A 20,163-nucleotide genomic window follows, 5' to 3' on the forward strand; every position below is an offset into this window, starting at 1 on the left:
TCGTTTATATATATATATATATATATATGTGTGTATATATATGTGTATGTGTGTGTGTGTGTGTGTGTGTGTATATATATACTGTATGTGTATATATATGTATATATGTGTGTATATATATGTGTATGTGTGTGTGTGTGTGTGTGTGTGTATATATATACTGTATGTGTATATATGTATATATGTGTATATATGTATATATGTATGTGTGTGTGTGTGTGTGTGTGTGTGTGTGTGTGTGTACAGAATGTATGTATGTATAATTTTGCAAGTGTGCGAACCCGCAACCTCACAGCCAAAAGTATTCTGCCTTAACCAGCTACATTAACTGGCAGTTTGGCTTTGCTTGCTTTTGAAAGGGTAATTTATATTATGTTCACATGTATTTTGAAGGCCTGATGGGTTGGCGATGGGTATAAGTGGACCGTCCACAAGGCCAATTACTCACGGGACACCCGCAATGGCATGGAAGCCTTGATGTGCCTCTATCACTTTGTGCCTGGCAAAAGGCATACATATATAATCGGTGGTGTGACGGAGCAGGATGTTTGTGACTGAGTGAACGCACCGCCACACCGAGGTCTTACTCAGCTCATCCATCCCCAACCACCTCCAGAAAATCCCCACAGCATAAAAACAGAGAGCCACCAGCAGCTGAATTTCGGGGCTTAGGTTGTAGCTCCGTTGAGTTTGTCTCGACTAAGTTGGACAAACAAGATGTAAAAGCTGCTGAATTTGCTCCCGCGGCAGGCAAAATTTTTCAGCCCTGGTCATTAGCTAGTCTAAGAGAGTCATTAGTAGATTCAGGTTGGTCATCAGTTGGTCTACAACAAAGGGGTCAAATTGATCATTAGCTTGTCTAAACTGACCAGTAGCTGGTCCAAGAGAGTTATTAAATAGGTCCAGGTTGGTCTATATTGGTCATCAGTTCTAAGATGTTGGTCTGATGTGTCCATTAGTTGGTATAAACTGGTCATTAGCTTGTCCAGGCTAGTCTATGCTATTTATCTTTTGGTCTAAGATGGTCATTAGTTGATTCAAGCTGCTTATTATCTAGTCTAAACTAGGGATGTGCGGGTCTAGTCGACTAAACAGTACAGCTCCTGCTAGTCGACACTGAAATCAATAGTCGATTACACGAGATAAGAAAATGTACCATAATTTTAACGTTACATTTAAAACATTTTAACAACAAGCTAAAATAAAACTTTTGAAAAATAATAAATATCTAAATATTTAAATATCTAAATATTTTTAAAGGCGTATCTGGGCGGAAACTACATTTTTTACCTCAGACCTCGCATGCGTTTTCTTCATGTCAGTTGCGGCGAGCTCGAAATGACCACACGAAGAACCAGCAAGGTGTGGGATTATTTTGAATTAGAAGGAAACGGAAAAGTTTTGTGTAAACTGTGTAATGTCAAATTGGCTTACAATAACTCTACTGGAGCGATGCGTAATCATATTCAATAAAGACACGTATGCGTTAGCTTGGAGGCTAGCCAAAGCCAGCAAATGTCAATCATGTCATACACTACAACCCGCAGCTGCGGTCCGTGATCCCATCCGCGCTGTCTGTTCTTCTAAATGAAGACCCACTTCGGTGGTGGTGCGGGATTTCCAGGCTCTTTTTGAAACTGTCTGCTTGCTTGTAGTTATCTCTCTGCGTGCCTGTGACTTCAGTTCCTGCCGAGCACGTTTTTTTTTTTTCAAGTGCAGAATCGCCTCTAGTCCCGTCTTTCGCCAGACCACGTTAACATGTTCAATTCACTGAACAAATGCGCATGGTCTGAGTAAGTAAAACGAGCATTGTTTTGTTTTTAGACAATATAGCCAACATGAAATACATTTTTAAAAGCCGTTTTAATGCTATTCCTTGATAAACTTTCCTATTGTTTTTGACTTGTGTTTTAATATGTTGGCTAACGTTATATGAAAATGAAGAATTCTGTCAGTCTATTCTCCATTTCTGCATTGCTCCAGCTGATCTGAATAAATAAGCTATGCACTGGTTTATGTTGAGTGTTTGCTCTTCCTTATTTTCTGTGTAACGACCGCCTAAATTAAATGATGATAACGTGAGGCAAGCATACGACATAATCGTGACCGATTTTTAGCAGATTTCATTGAGGGATTTGACAGTATGATGCAAAGATTAAGTATTTCAAGTGTAGGCTGTTATACACGCACAGTTTTTTTTTTTCTTTTGCCATTTTTTGGGGGTTTCTAACTTTTAGACTAGTCGACTAGTCGGATACAAAACCTCCGTTTAAACGACAGTCAAATTAGTCGTAGCGCACATCCCTAGTCTAAACTGGTAATTAGCAAATTAGCATGTCCAGGAGAGTCATTTGGTTTAAGACGCTCATCGGTTGGTCTAAGATGCTCATTAGTTGGTATAAACTGGTCATTAGCTAGTCCAACAGAGTCATCAGTAGGTCCAAGTTGGTCATCATTTGGTCTTATATTCTCACTAATTAGTACAAACTTGTCATTAGCTAGTTGAAACTGGTCACTAGCTGTTCCATGTGAGTCATTAGTTGGTATAAGGTAGTCTAAACTGGTCATTAGCTAGTCAAGAGAGTCATCAGTAGGTCCAAGCTGGTCATCAGTTGGTCTAAGACATTTATTAGTTGAAGCAAACTAGTCATTAGCTAGTCTAAACTGATCAATAACTGGTCCGAGAGAATTATTAGTAGGTCCAAATTTGTCTAAATTGGTCATCAAAATGTTGGTCTAAGTAAGATGCTCATTAGTTGGTATAAACTGGTCATTAGCTGGTCCAGGCTAGTCGAGCTATTTATCTGTTGGTCTAAAATGGTCATTAGTCAGTTCAAGCTGCTTATTAGCTAGTCTAAACCGGTAATTAGCATGTCCAAAAGAGTCGTTTGGTACTCATCATTTGGGACAAACTTGTCAAGTCGGGTCTATGTCCAAGTTGGTCATCAGTTGGTCTAAGATGCTTATCAGTTGGTACAAACTAGTCATTAGTTTAAACTGGTCGTTAGCTAGTCCAAGATTGTCATTAGTTTGTTCAAGCTGTTCATTAACTGGTTCAAATTAGCAAACCATCTTGGACCAGTGATGAACAATCTACCATCTGGTAGTTTAAGGTGATCGAAATGGAACATGGTGGCTGGTCAACCAAGTGTAAACCAGCAGATTTTCCTGGTGAAAGCTTCGGAAATGCTTGAATGTCAGACTCTAAGCTAATTATTTTATTATGTTTGCCTTAGTAGGGTATACCACAAATTAGCAATGTGACTGACAGCTGTTGTAATCTCAGTGACAGGCTTAGTAAACTTGTTTTCGACTGCCTTCCCATAAAGTTGCTGTGACATAAAGATAGTACAGTATATCAGAGCTTTGCCAACAGCAGCAAACACAGACATCCCTTTTCCTCAGCACAAGCCATTACACAAGCAGTGGAGACTACTGTCTTATTAGTCATGCCCCTTGCGTTGTTTAATTAGCATTGATCTTAGCATGAATGTAGGTTAGCGCTGTAGGGCTTAGACAAACCCACAATATAGACCATGTCAATAGCGTTGACACGTCTTACTCAACTAGTAACCTAATTTCCCTACTGTACCATTACGTGTGAGACACAGTCTACCAAATTACTGCTTACGAAATGACAGCCCATTCACACCCCCCAAGCCGATCGATTGGTGTCAATGGCCGGTCCGCCATTGGGTTACACGCTGCTATAGAGGCGCGAATGGGCAGACGCAGGGGGCTTCATCCATAAATTCAATTTCTTCTTTCTGCAAACTCTGCGCAGCTGTCAGAAAGCAATTAAGTTGAGTAGTGTTCACTTTATCGAGAACTGTCAATCTCTCCAACCTAATTAACTTTCACATGCTGGAGAAAAGATGTGGCCTTCATGTGTAAATAATAGTCCTCCCGACAGTCAACAAGATGTGAAGGTGGAGGGGACATGACAATAGGGTGAATTTGTTGTGTTTTTGTGCGCCTGCATGGTCGATTCTGCGTTGCTTTGAATTTCGCTGAGTGCACATGAAGAAAATATGTTGTTTTCTGAAAAAACAAGAAATTCTGCTGGTTAGCATGAGCCTGTTAGTTCGTGTTGGTAGGATTGTGTAGCCATGCGCTTCAAAAAGCATCTTCAGTGATAGGCATTTAAGAGTTGCTGTGTATTATGAAATATATTGTATGTTTTTTTATTTTTTCCATCTTTATAGTTATGCGTTCTGAACAGCATACTGACTTACCCAATTAACCAAATTAAGTTTCCAAAACTTTATTTTCAGTTGTGGTTTTCAGCTAATTGAAAACTTAAAATTTGGTTTCAGTTTTTTTGGTAAAAAAATGTATAGTTTACTAAAACATTATATTCCTACTTTTGTTTTGAAAGGCTCAAAAATGTCGTCTCAGCTTAGGATAGTTGCTGCTAGTGTCTCTGCATGTTCTTTTATTTCATCTGCCAATCATGTTTTTTGTGATTTATCTTCTTCAGGATCATTAGAATAGCATTTTTGGGTTGTCCTTTTTTAGCTAGAAGGCTAATTAGTTAGCCATATGCTAATCTAGCAGGCTAATCGGCTTGAGGTAATCAAAGACAGTAAGCTCACTGATTAGCTTGTGAGCTGGCTGAATTTTTTTTTTTAATTTGACTATTTTTAGCTTCCTTTATGTGACTATTTGAAATAAGAGGATTGGGATGCTAACGGATAGCTTTCTCCGGGTGTTATAAGGCCTTCTTGTGTATCGATTATGGTACACTGTAAAACTCTGATAGTCTAATAACAGTATAGACGTTTAGTCTTTCATCATTAACAGCGAAAGAGTGTGTATGCATGCAGAAAGCTGTAGACATCTTTCTTCTTTATTTGGGAACCAGTGGCTGAACGACTGCCATAATAGTTTGTGCATCTGATGAGATGATGAGCTTGCTCTTTTTCAGCGTAGTTTTCTCTCAGCGGGAGTCAGCACACTAAATCACACTTTGGGCCTGGAAGATGGCAGACTGTCCTGATCAATGGTGAAACTAGAGCTGTGCCACAGTCCCAGTGGGTGCCACGTCAAGGCCGGTTTGCTAAAACCGAGCCAACACGAGAGATCATTTAAAGCTTGATTCTAACATTTGTTATATTTTGAGGCCATTTGGATCATCTCCAATGGCAACAACACTTCGACCCCTTAGCAGTTGCCCATAATTAAATTCTGCCTATTTATGTGCTTAGATGCTTTGTGTTTCTCTTTTTTTGTCTTTATCTCTGTGTCTCCTTCAGACGTCCCGCTGGCTGTTTAGCTTTGCCTGCAGTTTTTGTTTTGCACCCTCATGTACCTCCTTTCATTCATTTTGCTGCTTCTCAAATCCAGCTGGTGTCATTTTTCAGGGATAGTTTGGGTAAGCAAAAAGAATCTAAAAATGCAAATCCTCATGTCTTTCCAAATCTGTATGCAGTGGCTGTCAAGCGCTAGAAGTGACAAAAAAAGCTTTATGAATGTAGTCCATGGCTACATTTTAAGTCTTCAAAAGCCACACAATGGGCTTGTGTGAGAAACCAATCAAAATGTAATGCATTATTCACTTACTGTATAATCACTTATATTCTTTCCTTTCAGGCCAGTGTTTGCAGCTAATAATGGTGTGTCGTGTTCGGTTGAAATTTAGTGCATAAGTCATGTGGACTATTTTTATGATGCTTTTATGGTGTTTTTTGTCTGTTTTGAAGCATGACATCTCTAGGTCACTATTAACTGTTGCTGTAGGGCAAGATTCAAACGGTTCTACTCTTGTGTTCCAGAAAAAAATAACAAGAGAGAACAGGTTTGAAAATAAGTGTGAGTAAATGATCAATTTTGTGTGTGTGTGATGAACTATTCCTGAGTGTGAAACTCTGCTTATCATCTCAAGCTGTGCATTTTCCAAGTCTGAAAGCATAACGAGGGTAAATGGAGCTGTGTGCCCATCTCTGTTTCATCCTGTGTTTTTTTTTTTTTGTTGTTTTTTTTTGTTTTTTTTGTTTTTTTCCTGGAACATGCAGTCAAACCCATGAACTCTGTGAATTTGCCTTGAGGATGTTCTTAGACCTTTGCTCTCAGACTCAAAAAATCAGAATCACACGACCTTAGTTTGACTTCCAGTGTGTCTTTTGTGGAATGTTGTTTACGTACTGCAACTTGTTTTCCTGTATTCAGGAGTGAGAATGAGACCTGAAGTCAGTCCTCTAATAAGACTTATGCTAGCAACATCTGCTGAGACCCTTTCAGCCAAACTTGCTAACAACTGCCTGATGACTCATCAAAACAAGGATGAGAACAAATCGAACAAAACAGAGGAAACAGAAACATTGATTTCAGTCATAAATACAGAATGAATAAAGACCGAAATATCAGTGTTAAGGGCCGCATAGTGACTTTGCACATCTGTGTATTCGCTAGAAAAAAATCACTGGAAAGCTTCCAAGAGGAGTTCTCCAAGGACAACATGGCTTTTAGCGATGATCTTTAAATATTATCCAGTGTTTGTATCAATATCCTGTCTGTCTCATCTACGAGTGATTGCTGTAGTTGAAGAGGTCCACTTCTCTTGAGAACATGAGGACTTTGCTTTCACAGGAGGAAGCGAGTGCTATGAGATCAGCAAAACCATACACTGTTTTCCCTTAGCTGAAATCATTAAACTGATTATTTTCATGAAATGAAATCCTTCGTTCACATAACAAGGCCACCCAGGCTAAATCTCTATTTGGAAGGAGCTAATAGCCTGTTTGTTCAACTCTTGTTTTGCCTCATAATTAAAGGTTTCATACAAAATAATGTTTGTTTCATAACCGTAATAACTGGATTTAGCTGGTAATAGATTACTGATAAACAAGCCCACAGGTTGATTATATTGACAATGTATTGTCCACATTTGTGGCTGCTTATTGCCTAAATTGAATTTGTCATAATTACGTTCTTTTATTAAAGTAAACACTATTGCTGGCCATTCAGGATTGAATTGAGAGTCCCAATTAAATTCCAGTTCCTTTCATGGATTGACATTAAGGAAATTAGTCATGATGCAGAAATTAAATTTAAGTAAAAAAAAAAAAGAAATTGTATATGTAATTTTTCGATATGATTGAGCTATAAATGTCCACAAACTGTACTATAATAATCAGTGTTTCAGTGATCGCTACTAGTAGTATTTCTATTTTTCTTCTTCTTAATAATAATAATGCCCTATAGAAATTGTACTACTACTACTGATAATAATAATTATTATTATTAATATATAATGTATTTGGTATAAAATGCATATATTTACATTTTGATGTCAATATTATAAAGCTAAAAACAAGGTTTTTTTTGGTTTTTTTTGCTTGACAATTTATGGTGCTGTTATAAGCAAAACAAAAATCTATTCTGAATGCTCAGTTAATTGTTTTGATAGCATTGAATTATGTCAGCTGAGAATGTCTACTTATCAAGGAATAAATAGGCATAATTAGTCAAAAGTAATGATGTGTGTCAGACTTTTGAAACAGTTTTGGGCTTTTAGGAGCTTCGTAAACAGTAACGATGGACAGAGTATCTCTATACATGAAAAATGAGACAGCGGCCTGTCTCACATGATATGATGGGTCCCTACGTTTATGTGACACGAGATACCGTATTTCCTCCTGTCTGCCGTGTCTGAACATCAGTAGAGAGAAAGGGGACGGAACGAAGGAAAATTGAATAGAGAGAGATCGGAGAATGGAAACAGGGAGGAATCACCTTGAGTTTGAAATATTCGAGTTGAAATCTCCCCCGTCTGCCATGCTCGCTCATATATTTCTGCTGTTATTGGTGAAGGTGTAATAGATAGTGGGAACTTGTTATCAAATATTAAAGATGTTATCTGGCCTGCCAGGACTGCCAAAAAGAATCTAGCCTCAGCCCGTATGTACCTTTCCCTCTATATATCGTTCTCTCTCTCGCTCACTTCTGTCTCTCATGGGCTTCCAATTAAATTCACATCACATCAACAAATCTGCGTCTGTGTATTTCTCTCTCCGCCACGTTGCACAACAAAGCTGAAGCTACGAAAGAGTAATTGAACCTGACACATTCTTAAGAAAAGGCACGAGAGTGTAAATAATAAAAATTGATGGTGGGTAGAAGAAAGAAATGTAAGACATAAGACATTAGGTCAGAACCATTAATAATAATAACGTAGATGAATAAAAGGCATTCCACCAGGATGAATTCATTGCTTGAGCGGTCAGGATAGAATGCATTTCATTTGCTTTCGAGTCTTATTTTGATTTTGTTGACTGAAAACATGCCGAACCATGGAATCTGTAATACCTGGAAAAAGTTACTTGTTAGTATTTTTGTCTTTCCTCATGATGGCTTAATTCTTGAACCAAACACAGCTGTTTTTGAACGGCCTTGAGAGAAAGATAATTTTGGATCCAGATGTTGTAGTTACAACATCTACCAGCAGAAGCTAATTGGACCAAACTAATCAGCCAAACCTCAACCCGTTGGTCAGGATTTAATAATTCTGAGGAGAGCGTGTCCTTGTTAGAGAGCCTGATTTGTTTTTGTCTGTCCTCCTTGATTGCGGTCCTTCACATCTTCCTTCTCTCTCTCTCTCTCTCTCTCTGACTGAGCTCCTCTCATTCCTCTTCTCATCAACCAGACAAATTTTACTTTGTGCATTTTGACCTTTTTTTTTAACTGGTGCATCTAGCTGATTAGCTCACTTGGCTCAAAATATGTGTTTTTCTGCTTTTTAAGCTTAGAATGTGGATTTTAGCTTAGAATGTTTAGATCAAAGCTTAGAATGTGGATCAATCTGATGTAGCTACTCTCAACTACTGCAGATCATCATAATCATAATTGGAATTGGTTGGTTCAGACAGTTATGCGTCATATGTTGTTTGAAAAGTTTCAAGTTTGTTTCACTTGCAAAATAGTGTAAGATAAAATCAGGTACAATGTATTGTAATTCTGCTATTGGGAATGAAAATATTATAATGTAGTTATTTATAATATTTTAACTACATTTCACACTTCTTAACCAGAATGATTGTTGGTTATTTAATAATAATAATAATTATTATTATTTCGTAATAGAGTTAAGAATTGTTGGTCATTCTTTAGGAATTACATTTTTGGACACTGTAAACATTTTTGTTTTTAAAAACTTGTATGAAAAAGTCAAATCTATTGATCTCTAGTGATAAGTTTTTTACATTGATTGATTGTATTTATGTTTCTTTCTGCCCTGTTAATGGGAAACTATAGGACTGTCAAATTGATTAATTGTGAGTTCTTAAATATATATATATATATATATGTGTGTATATGTGTGTGTGTGTGTGTTTATAGTACATACAGGTTATGTAGAAATATTCTTTATTTTGGATGTGAATAATCACGATTAATGAATTTGACAGCCCTATTGAAAAGAAAAAAAAATGCATATACTACCACTGCTTTGAACCAATAATCCATTGCTGTCATAATTCTTGCTTATAGAAGAAATATAGAGACGGTTGTGTTCTTAGCAGAGAAACATAAGATTCGACTCAGCCTTGCATTTCCATACCCAGAAAGCCTCCTCACTCTTTTTTTATGTCCATCATAAATCAGAGACATTTGTTCCAAGTATATATATTCTCCAGGGGGGAACTAGCCACTGATTAGAATAAATGTGATACGGCTAGAGGAGTTTAATAGTGTAAGAGCGCCTCCACAGAAATGTGTGATTTTGTCTTTTGTTTCGGAGAGCTGATGGCATGTGAGCAGCGACACACCCGTGAAATGGTGGGGAAAAGTCGAAAACACATTTCTGAGTAATCTCCCGTTGCATCATCCTGCAGGTCTGGTGTCAGTTTATTGTGGTTATATGGCAGTCCTTTCCAACAGGAGATTAAAGTTGGGTTACTGAGACTGAGCCAGCACTGGCTGTATATCCTGCTGTCTGGAGTCGCTTTCCTCGTCTTTTCCCGCAAAGCACGTTGTGTTTTTTAGATCCCAATCAGAGACTTCACATCCATCTTCACGTATGTCGGCGCCGATGGAGGTCAAGGTAGGGTTAGGAGGATGAAGTCATGCTGTTCCACGATGTAATAAGAGGCTTCTGACAGACTGCAATGTTCTTCTGACCAGGTGACGGTGAAATTGAACGTGGAACGAACGCCGGAACCATGACAGCTCGGAGAGATATTGCCGTCAACTATAAGTGACAGCTGCAACACATACAAATCCATTTACAGCGATAGCGACAGCCCGTAGTAATTTCGGGGCAATGGTTGAATCAGGTTTCTTCAACTTTAGGTGCATTTACACTACTTAAATTCCTTCTTTTTAATAAAGAAATTAATACTTTTATTCAGCAAGGATGCATTACATTGATCAATAGTGACATTAAAGACATTTATAATGGTACAAATGAAATCTATTTCAAGCTGTTCCTTTGAAGTTTCCATTCATCAAAGAATCCTGAATATATCACAGCACAGCTGGTTTTAACATTGACACTTCTGAAGACTGAAGTAATGGCTGCCGAAGATTCAGCTTGGTCATCACAAGAATAAAAATTATTTAAATTGTAATAATATTTCAAAATATTACTGTTTTTTTTTATTGTATTTTTGACCGAATAAATGCAACCTTGGTGACTTTTTTCAAAAACATGAGTTGTAATGACCCCAAAAAGTTTTTAGCGTATATTCCAGGGGCTGATTTTTTTCTGTTTGTCATATATTGCATTTAAGCAGTCTTTGAAACCTTTTTTTCTGTCTCCATCATTTACTTTTGCTACTTCTTCATTTTATTGGTTTACCCCAGAGCAAGTCTTGAATCTTGAAATGAGAAAATGCATTAAAAATAAATAAATACATGAGTGAATGAATTAATAAAAAAATAAATAAAAATAAAATATATTTATTGTGAGAATACATCATTTGTAAGTTAGTGTACTTGTTTACCAAGGAGGCAATGGTGTCGGTGAAGAACATCCATTATGCATTGTTTCCAATTAAGCTGTGATTTTGTCACATTTAGCAAAAAGTCTGAAAGTAGTATTTAGAATACAAACTGTGAAATTTGCCTCAAGACAAAACAGTCAGCCAACTTATTCCTGAACTTTAAAAGTGGCCATTTCCATCACCAAATTTTATTAAATACAATTCATCATTTGAGTTGACTTTCAGGGGGGGAAAAAATGACAGCAATGATACATGTGCACTTTTAAAAATTAAATAAATAATATGAACAGTTGAAAACTTTTAAGAGAGTTTCTGGAGTTGAAGAACCACCCTTTTATGATAGAAAACACAACATTTGGTCATAACTGTGATTTGCTTGGTTACTAGACAGTAAACAAAAAGAGTTTCTTTTTTTAAAGCAATAACTTCAAGCGTGGGCAGCCAAGCAGACCACAGTTGTGAAGAGCAAACATGGCCTCCACGCTCTCGATGTGTAATAACATCTCATCACTGTCGTTCGCACAATATTGATTTGATTTCATTACACTGAAGCGACCGTCCTTTGCTCATAGCCTTTGGCGAATGTGAAGACTCTCTCCAGGTCCCCGGGGACTCGTGCCCCTTACGCTCACATTATGAGCTGGTGCGTGTGTATGTGTGTGTGTGTGTGTGTGTGTGCAGCATGCCGAATGAGAGCCATGTGTCACAGTGCACGAAGGCCTCCTGATGAAGCCATTATTTCCTGTAGGCCTCAGGGGCCCTTAGCGAAGTTGGCATCTATTTTCTCTCTCTTTCTCATTCTCTTTACTTGCTTTGACATCCTTTCTCATTTTCTGTTCTCTCAATGACTCAAAACTTTTTGGAAAAGGAAAACACAAGAAAAATATGCAAAATGCCAAAACAATGAATGATGTGTTTTGCTTGCTTTCAGCGTGGTTGACAGTATCATCCCTGTATGCCTCGTTTTCTCTCATTATTTCTTTAATTCATTATGTCATTAATGTAAGCTTAATGAAGCACAATAAAAATGTCAGACAATAGTTAAAATCTAGAGCAGACAGCCCATTAAAACACTTTTTGTGAGTTTGATTGAAACTATTGTATGATGGTGTTTAATAAATAACACTTGGTGTTCATGAATACACAAGGCATCACTCACTAAACCAAAAATGTATGTATTTACACTGTACTTTTTAAATGCACTGCAACAATGTTTTTTTTATTTACCATCCAAACAGCTTTAAAACAAGATGCAAAATGGTTTAAGATAATGAGGTTTGATTTTATTGGACTAATTGAACAAAACTTGACTTTATAAATTATATCTAGTGTATTTTCCCCATTAGCAAGATGAAGATGGTTTTCTGCTCTGTAACCACTCTGATTTTAAAGCCAATTTCTGCAGGTCATGTTCTCCTCTCTTTGTATTTTCAGATATTGCTGGAGGCGACTGTGGACCGCAAAGGCTACATTGCAGTTGATGACATCCTCCTGTTGAACTACCCCTGTTGTGAGTAGCACACACCTGCCATTATAGTGTGGGAGTTATAGTTGCATGAAAATGTGAAGGACTGTACAAATGCTGGGATCACAGCCTTTTCATGGATGTAATATTGTTGTCTGTCTATGCTATTTTGAGCCAAAAAAAGAGAAAAGAATATGTTAAGCATTAACCATTATTGCAAGTCTTAAGGTAAAATAGCATTGCTAGCATTATTACTCCTATAAGAGAAGGCATTCATAAATTACAGCAAGAATAAATAGATGAAACTTTGTGTTTATGAAAGAGAGACCAATATTTGGCCATTATTACCAATGGTCCTGTCAGTAACGTGCTTGTAGCAGTGATTAAGACAAGTGTAAATATTTGTGATACTGACATTGTATCAAGAGTCTTCACATTCAAATACTGACACCAAATGTTTTAACTAGTAATTTTCTTATTTATTGTGAAAATGAATGTTCAAAATGAACTTCACATTTGAGGATCTGAATATTTTAACAGAAAGAGCTGATACTGACATAGACATACTACTTTAATATAGTATGTTGTATATGTGACCCTGGACCACAAAATCAGTCATAAGGGTCCATTTTTTTTAATTAAAAAAATTATAAATGAGCTTTCTATTGATGTATGGTTTGTTAGGATAGGACAATATTTGGCTGAGATAAAACTATTTGAAAATCTGGAATCTGAGGGTGCTAAAAAATCAAAATATTTAGAAAACTCGCCTTTAAAGTTGTCCAGATGAAGTTCTTAGCAATGCATGTTACTAATCAAAAATTAAGCTTTGATATATTTATTGTAGGAAATTTACAAAATATCTTCATGGTACATGATATTTACTTAATATCCTAATGATGTTTGGCATAAAAGAAAAATCGGTAATTAAACAGGAAGTTTTAGGCCCGGTTTCACAGACAGGGTTTAGACTAAGCCATAGTTCAATTAGGACATTTAAGTCATTTTTATAAACGTACTTAGAAAAAAAACATTACTGGGGTGCATCTTGGGACAAAACAAAGGCACTGATATATTTTAAGATCAGTCAGTGCAAGTTTCTTTCGGTTGAAACAGCTCAGACTTACATTTTAGTCTAGGACTGGGCTTAAGCCTTGTCTGTGAAACCGGGGGATAATGTTTAATATTTAATGTTCTGTAACAGTTTAGGCTTAAAATGTATTGCACAAATTTTACTCTTAAGCTGAATGGCTATATTTACTCATTTTATCCACAAAATCTATAAGTACTGCTATCTGTGATACCCATTTATAATGCATAGTAAATAAGCATTTAAAATATACTGCCTTAATGCTGCTTCCACGATAATTTGAAGATTCAATGTAAAAATATATTTATTTACAAATTTTAATTTTAGGTGTGATTAATCGCAATTATTTACAGACAACATGAGTTTTTTTAATCAATTGACAGCGCTAATATATAATAAATTGTATTAATTGTTCAATAAATGTATATTGCCAGCATGCAGTCTAGATATTGGCATCAACCATTGTCAAAATCCAGATAGTTGAACCACTAGTTTCTAGAAGTTTTTCTAACATGAAACTCACTTCTTTCAGCAGTGACACATCGAGATTTACATTGCTTTCATATACAGTATAACTTTCTGAAGTACATTTTCCTATGCAGGTCCAGGTCCGCACAGATTCTCTTGATAGATCTGTAAGCACACATAATTTGGATATCAAAGACGCTTTTGTACCCAAATTCACCTTTCATCCTTGCTTCAGTCTCTACACTGGCTTTTGGCTTTTAGCTCAGCAGGGTACAGCTACATTGTTACTTTGATGATGAAAAGATCTAGTTTCCATCTTGTGTAAAACGTCTCAGGAACAAGTTTTTTATGCAGCCCCGTCACACTTCATTCCAATTTTAGGTTTTAAAAAGCTTTTTAAGCTTATACAACGTCTGTAGCATGATTTTTGTAACATGAATGATTCATCAGTGCAAAGTTCAAAAAAGTTTGTTGTTTGGATAATGTTAACCAGTAGCCAAGTAACTACACTATATTGCACAGGTTTGACTACTTAAGTAATTTCCATGAGTACAAATCTTAATGTTTAAGCATATAATGATATTCTAGGGGAATTGTGTGCTTCTGATTTTAAAGCAACAGTTTGGACAGGACCCTTTTATATTCTAACATGGCAATGCCTCTGTGTATAAGGCAAGGTTCAAAAATAAATGATTGATTTAGTCAGTGTGGAAGAACTTGACTGGTCTGCAGAAAGCCAAGTCCTAATCCAAGCTGAACACCTCTGGTGTGACTTTAAATGCAGATCTTTAGCCAAAAACTCTTTACCAAACACCAATGACTTGTACATACACTATATGGACAAACGTATTGGGACACCCCCTTCTTTAGAACAGAAAAAGGCACTTCCAAAGCTGTGGCAACAAAGATGGAAACATAATTCATGTATTTAAAAATTGTATTTCCATTTCTGTTGCAACAGTTTTGGAAGTGTCTAAAATGACTGTACCCATATGTACAAGTCATTGGTGTTTGGTAAAGAGTATATCCATTGAGGTATATCAGCCAGTTCAGTTATTTTTATGCTGGTGCTACATTCAACATTTACTATGCAATGCGTGTATCAGTATGTTGCATATGTACCGCATTAGTTAGCGGGGACGTGAACCCTGCTGGCTGCCGGCATGCTGAGATAGCCTGCTAGCTGCCGGACATGGTAGAAAACAAACAGATCAGAGTAGGGAGGAGTTGTTGTGAGGGAGTGTGTGATGTGTTCGGCCCTCCAGTGCAGTGAAGACACTGAGTATACGGAGATGTCTTTTACTGCCCAGGGGGAGAGTAGAAATCCTTTAAACATCCCTAATCCAGCAGAGCTAGATATTTGATTTTAAATGCTGACTGTAGACTGGAAGTTTATGTTGTAATGGTTAGAAGTGAACCATTTTTTTATGTATGATTTATAGAAATGGTAGAATTGGATGTCATGTGATTTAAAATTTTTTGTTTATTTTGTTTTCATTTTGGTCATTTGTGTCAGATAGAGACTCTAAGAGATGAATCATTTGTACCATTTCTTTTTCACCAACCACCTATAATTTAGTTTTAAAAAGGTTCTAATGTGCTGTTAAGTGATTGTCATTCTTTTCAGTTTTTTAGACTTCTATATAATTATAGTAAGGTTTTTTATTTATTTTTATTTTTTATTTTTTTGCTTTAATGCTTTTATTCATCAAGCATGCATTAATCTGATCAGTTGTTAGTGCTGTTAGTGGTCTTTTTAAGTGCGTAGCATTTTTAAGAGCCGATTCAGGTGTTTAGGTCTCAGTAGTATAATGATGATATGCAGTCCCAGTAAAGTATGCCAGATCGCAGTATACTGCTGAATTCTTCCAAACCAGATAGCCAGAATCAACCTGTAAATTCATAAATCGAGAATTTGTCATGCATATTGCATTTTAGGCCATGTCCATGTCTAATTTGCACAATTTCATTAGTGATTCGGGTGCTAGAACAATGCAGACTGTGCATGTAAATAAATGCAATTCATTCTTAGTGAATTTTCCCTTCTCTGACTGGCTTTTATTAAAACAAGCTGCTTCGTATGATAATAGCATGTCTGTATATTTATTTGAGAGCTGCGAGCCTTTTCTAAGGCTAATTCAAAAGGCTCCGACAGCACAATTATCAGCTGTAATTGTTACCGATGTGCTGAAATGTGTTTTAGTGACCTGCCGATAGGGATAGGTGACATGCCGCAGAGATGCGGTCTTTGCTTAAAGTTATCAATCCTTTTCACAACCTCTGAGGGGCATCTTAACGCTTTTAAGGCTTCATAAAACTGTAGTGATATTTATACATATTTAAACAGAGAAAACTGACAAAGTACTATTAGATGGTAATAAAGTGCAATTCCAAACAAGCAAATCAACAGATGCTGTGGTCATGAAAGCTCATCTCTGCTGAGTCTCCTAACACCCTCTTCCTTCGCCCCCCTCCCCACTTCCTGCAGGCGGCAGATGGCATCATCTAAGCCCCACTGTGCACATTAAATAATTAAAACTCTCATCAGGACCTGGACACACATTGTTGAGAGTGGCATTGCGCCAGACTGCGGAAATCACCATTTGGCAAGACAAGTCAAAAAGGAAAGGAAGGCAAAAAGAGTAGAAAGAGAGAATATTTCTCTATGATTTAAGAGAGGGTGTGGTTTCTTTACTTTTTTTATTCTCCACACAGTTATGGCTTTTTCATAACTTTAGTTTTGTGGTAACTGCAATATGTAGTATATAAAGACAAATATTGTAAACCTGTTTTACTGCAGAACACAACGGATTTTCAGTTCCTTTTCATACCTTTTTTGCCTTGTGATTCATGTTGGCTCATAAAAACATGAACTGAGCATCACACAGTGGCATTTCCACCGAACATGTGGCCACCTGTGGACTACAAACAATGTAGCCTGGGCCTCCGCCTGGTTTTACAAAGAAGATAAATGATACAAGCTCAGGGTGCGTGTACAAAACCGCATTCTCTGTTATATCAAACCTCATAACCTGTTTATCTGCTTTGATTGACAGATTTCAGATGTGTGCAGTGTGGGTAGGCGGTTTACGGTGATTTTATATACATCCTGCTCAAGCAGGAAGCTGTTGCCAGAGAAGAGGAAAGCCCTGTGGTTACAGAAGGCAAAATGATTTAAAACTCCAACACAGGCCTGCAAATCTAAGCAAGACAGCCTTGTTATGAAACCTACTGAAAGATTATTGTGCTTCTTTTATCCAACCATTACTGCATCATATGGAAATTAGCCAAAATTTAAACAAATTTACGTTGGAGATTGTTATGGAATGATGCAGACAAAAGATTTAACGGAAACTAAAGTCTAAAGGAGTAGGCTAGTTCACCCAAAAATGAAAGTTTGCTTAAAAAAAAGAAAAAAAGTATTCTTCCTCAGAACATTCAAGATGTAGATGAGTTTCTTCATCAGAACAGAAATCGCTTGCTCACTAATAGATCCTCTGCAGTGAATGGGTGCCGTCACAATGAGTTTAAACAGCTGTTAAAAACATCACAAAAATCCACATGACTCCAGTCCATCAGTTAATGTCGTGTAATAAACAAATCCATGAAGACATTTTCGAAAACAGTTCTAAACAAATATGTTTGTGGATTTAGATGTGAGAAGACAAAGGGAAATGGACATTTTCACTGGAGGAAGTGTTGTTATGGATTATGAATTGGTAGTTTAAAAGCCTTAATGATGGATTTGTTTATTACAAACGCACAGCTTTTCACTTCACAAGACTTTAAATGATAAACTGGAGGGGTATGGATTTTTTGTGGATTATTATGGTTTTTATCAGCTGTTTATATATAACTTTCATTCTGACGGCACCCATTCACTGCTGAGGATCCATTGGTGAGCAAGTGATGTAATTATACATTTCTCCAAATCTGTTTAGATGAAGAAACAAACTCATCTACATCTTGTATAGCCTGAGCATAAATAAATTAACAGATGAAAGATAGATTACAACTACAGTATGTGGGTATCCAAATTATATCGAAGCCATATCCAACTTTTTTTCACGAGTTTGCATTTTAATCTTTAATAAAATATTCATGCAGTTGTTGTCGTAGCAGTGAAAGTGAGTTTTGTCTCTTATCACCACGCAAATAGAAACAGTCCAGTAGTTCAAAATATTAAATTATACATAAACCATGCACTGTTTAAGTAACGATCAGACTGTCAGATGTGCAGGGCTGGCTGCAGTTCCCATAGGAGCTCTCTGCTATCTGAGACTAAACAGTGTTAACTACCACATGAAGCTATTCATGTTGCCTGAGGGCCTTTTTTACATCTGACACCCATTCAATGAACTGGTTTAAAGAAAGAAAGAAATCTAAAAAGTTTCATTTACGCATCTAGTGTGAGCCAGATAGAATACAGCGACAGTATTTATCTGTTTACCTTTTTTACTTTTTGCTCATGTCAACCTCAAGACTTTCAGCACTTGAATGAGTGGTGTCTCCTCCCCCACCATCATGCTCTGAAATGGATTTCTTTATACAGAGTATTATGCAATATATGTGCAGACTATGTATGTAATATCTTGACAGTGCTATGTGTCTTTTATTGGGGTGTTTTTGTGCACATTGAACTGCATCTTGCAGCAATCCTGCACCTGTATTTTCTTGTGGGGATCAATAAAGTATTCCTTTATTTTTATCTATGCTATTTATCTGCTTATTTTTTTCTTTTTATCCTGTCTAATCCCCAATTCTATATATCTCTTCAAATGAGTAGATATGACTTTTAAATTCCCAATTCTATGTATTCAGTTACAAAAAATATCTTCAAATGAGTAGATACGACTTATAAATTCAAAAGGTCATATTGCAGTTTAGTTGAACTGAGACCTTACAAAACTCGATTACGTTTAAAGGACCAAGAACCACGTGTGCTGGAGGAAGATCATCTAGACCTTATTTCATAGGATTCAAGTGTCTCACATGCAGGCAAGAAAACATCCCATATGTGGAACAATTTCACAACGATTAACTAGCCAATCAAACTGGAACAAATCAACATTTCTGGCCACTAAGAGATCGCGTCCTTGTGTTTGAAGTCTGTGTGAAATGACATTCGCAATGCATTTTGCTTCAGAAATATGATATGTTTGAGTATTCAAATAGAAAAATGTAGGGCGGGACTTGATTGGATCATAAAAAGTGCCAGAATGGAACCAGTTGGTTCAGACGTGGAGTTGGAAGAAAAATAATTTCCATGTTCATATAAGAAACATGTATTAAGAAAGGCCAGTGTTGACTTTTAAGCAGGTTAAACAGTGTAAAAGTGGGATCCCAAACTTCCTAATGGTATTGTATGCTAATAAATGGTTCTTTGCTCCCTCTTCATAATAGTTTCTATTATTCTGAACCCCTTATGTCTTTGTGTTCAGATAAAGCCCCTCATTTTTCCCGTCTGGGGGATGTGGAGGTCAACGCTGGACAAAACGCCACTTTCCAGTGTGTGGCAGCTGGACGTCCCAATGAAGCAGAGAAATTTCTGTTGGAGGTGAGTATACAGTAGATTTTTAGAGAGAATAATCAGGTGTTGTCGAATTCAATAATAATCAGCCAAAGGATAAAGTTGTGACTTGTTGCTAGTCAACAAAATTCAAAATTATAGCACCAAACTGGTTCAAAGCACCTGAATGTTAATGTTTAAAAAATACATTTTAGGAACACTTTTTTTCATTGATTTGGTCTTAAAACTACTCTTGTCCCTCAGATGAGATCAGAAAGGTCATGTTTATGAAATCAGAATTCCTTCTCTTTCTCATTTAGTTTTTATCCAAAGTTTAACCAAAAACTTTTCGGAAGATGTCTTCAAGCCATGTAGAGCTAAACCTCTTCACCGTTCGTTATATAATAATATTGTTCTGGGAGCAGTTTTAGGCTGTAACATTGTGTTTGGAAGGAACATTTCCCACTGTCTTCGGAGAGCTGAAGTTTCTGGCATGAAAGGTGGAATTAAATCAAATGAGTGATTATGTCACATCAAGGTCAAGGACAGATGCCTGTGGTTGCAAGCTGTCACAGCAACACAAGATTCTGCAATAATCAATGTCCTCAAACCCTCTGAAGTGCTTATTCCTCCCCTAAACACAGCAGGAGATATACGACTCTACAGCTTCATTTCTGTTTTATATGGATGT

At 36.8% G+C, this 20,163-nt stretch overlaps 1 protein-coding gene across 12 annotated transcripts in view; it reads left to right on the forward strand.

Moving 5' to 3' along the window:
- Window positions 1-20,163, forward strand: part of ptprub (protein tyrosine phosphatase receptor type Ub) — a 232,499-nt gene that overhangs the window by 131,591 nt on the left and 80,745 nt on the right. For all 12 annotated transcript variants that reach the window (XM_058747184.1, XM_058747185.1, XM_058747182.1 and 9 more), the window contains exons 4-5: window positions 12,375-12,450; window positions 19,405-19,520. In XM_058747184.1, coding sequence (XP_058603167.1) covers window positions 12,375-12,450; window positions 19,405-19,520 — 192 coding nt within the window. The remainder of the gene's footprint in view (window positions 1-12,374; window positions 12,451-19,404; window positions 19,521-20,163) is intronic.

Source organism: Onychostoma macrolepis, chromosome 16 (assembly GCF_012432095.1).
Source record: "Onychostoma macrolepis isolate SWU-2019 chromosome 16, ASM1243209v1, whole genome shotgun sequence".
Lineage (NCBI taxonomy): Eukaryota > Metazoa > Chordata > Actinopteri > Cypriniformes > Cyprinidae > Onychostoma > Onychostoma macrolepis.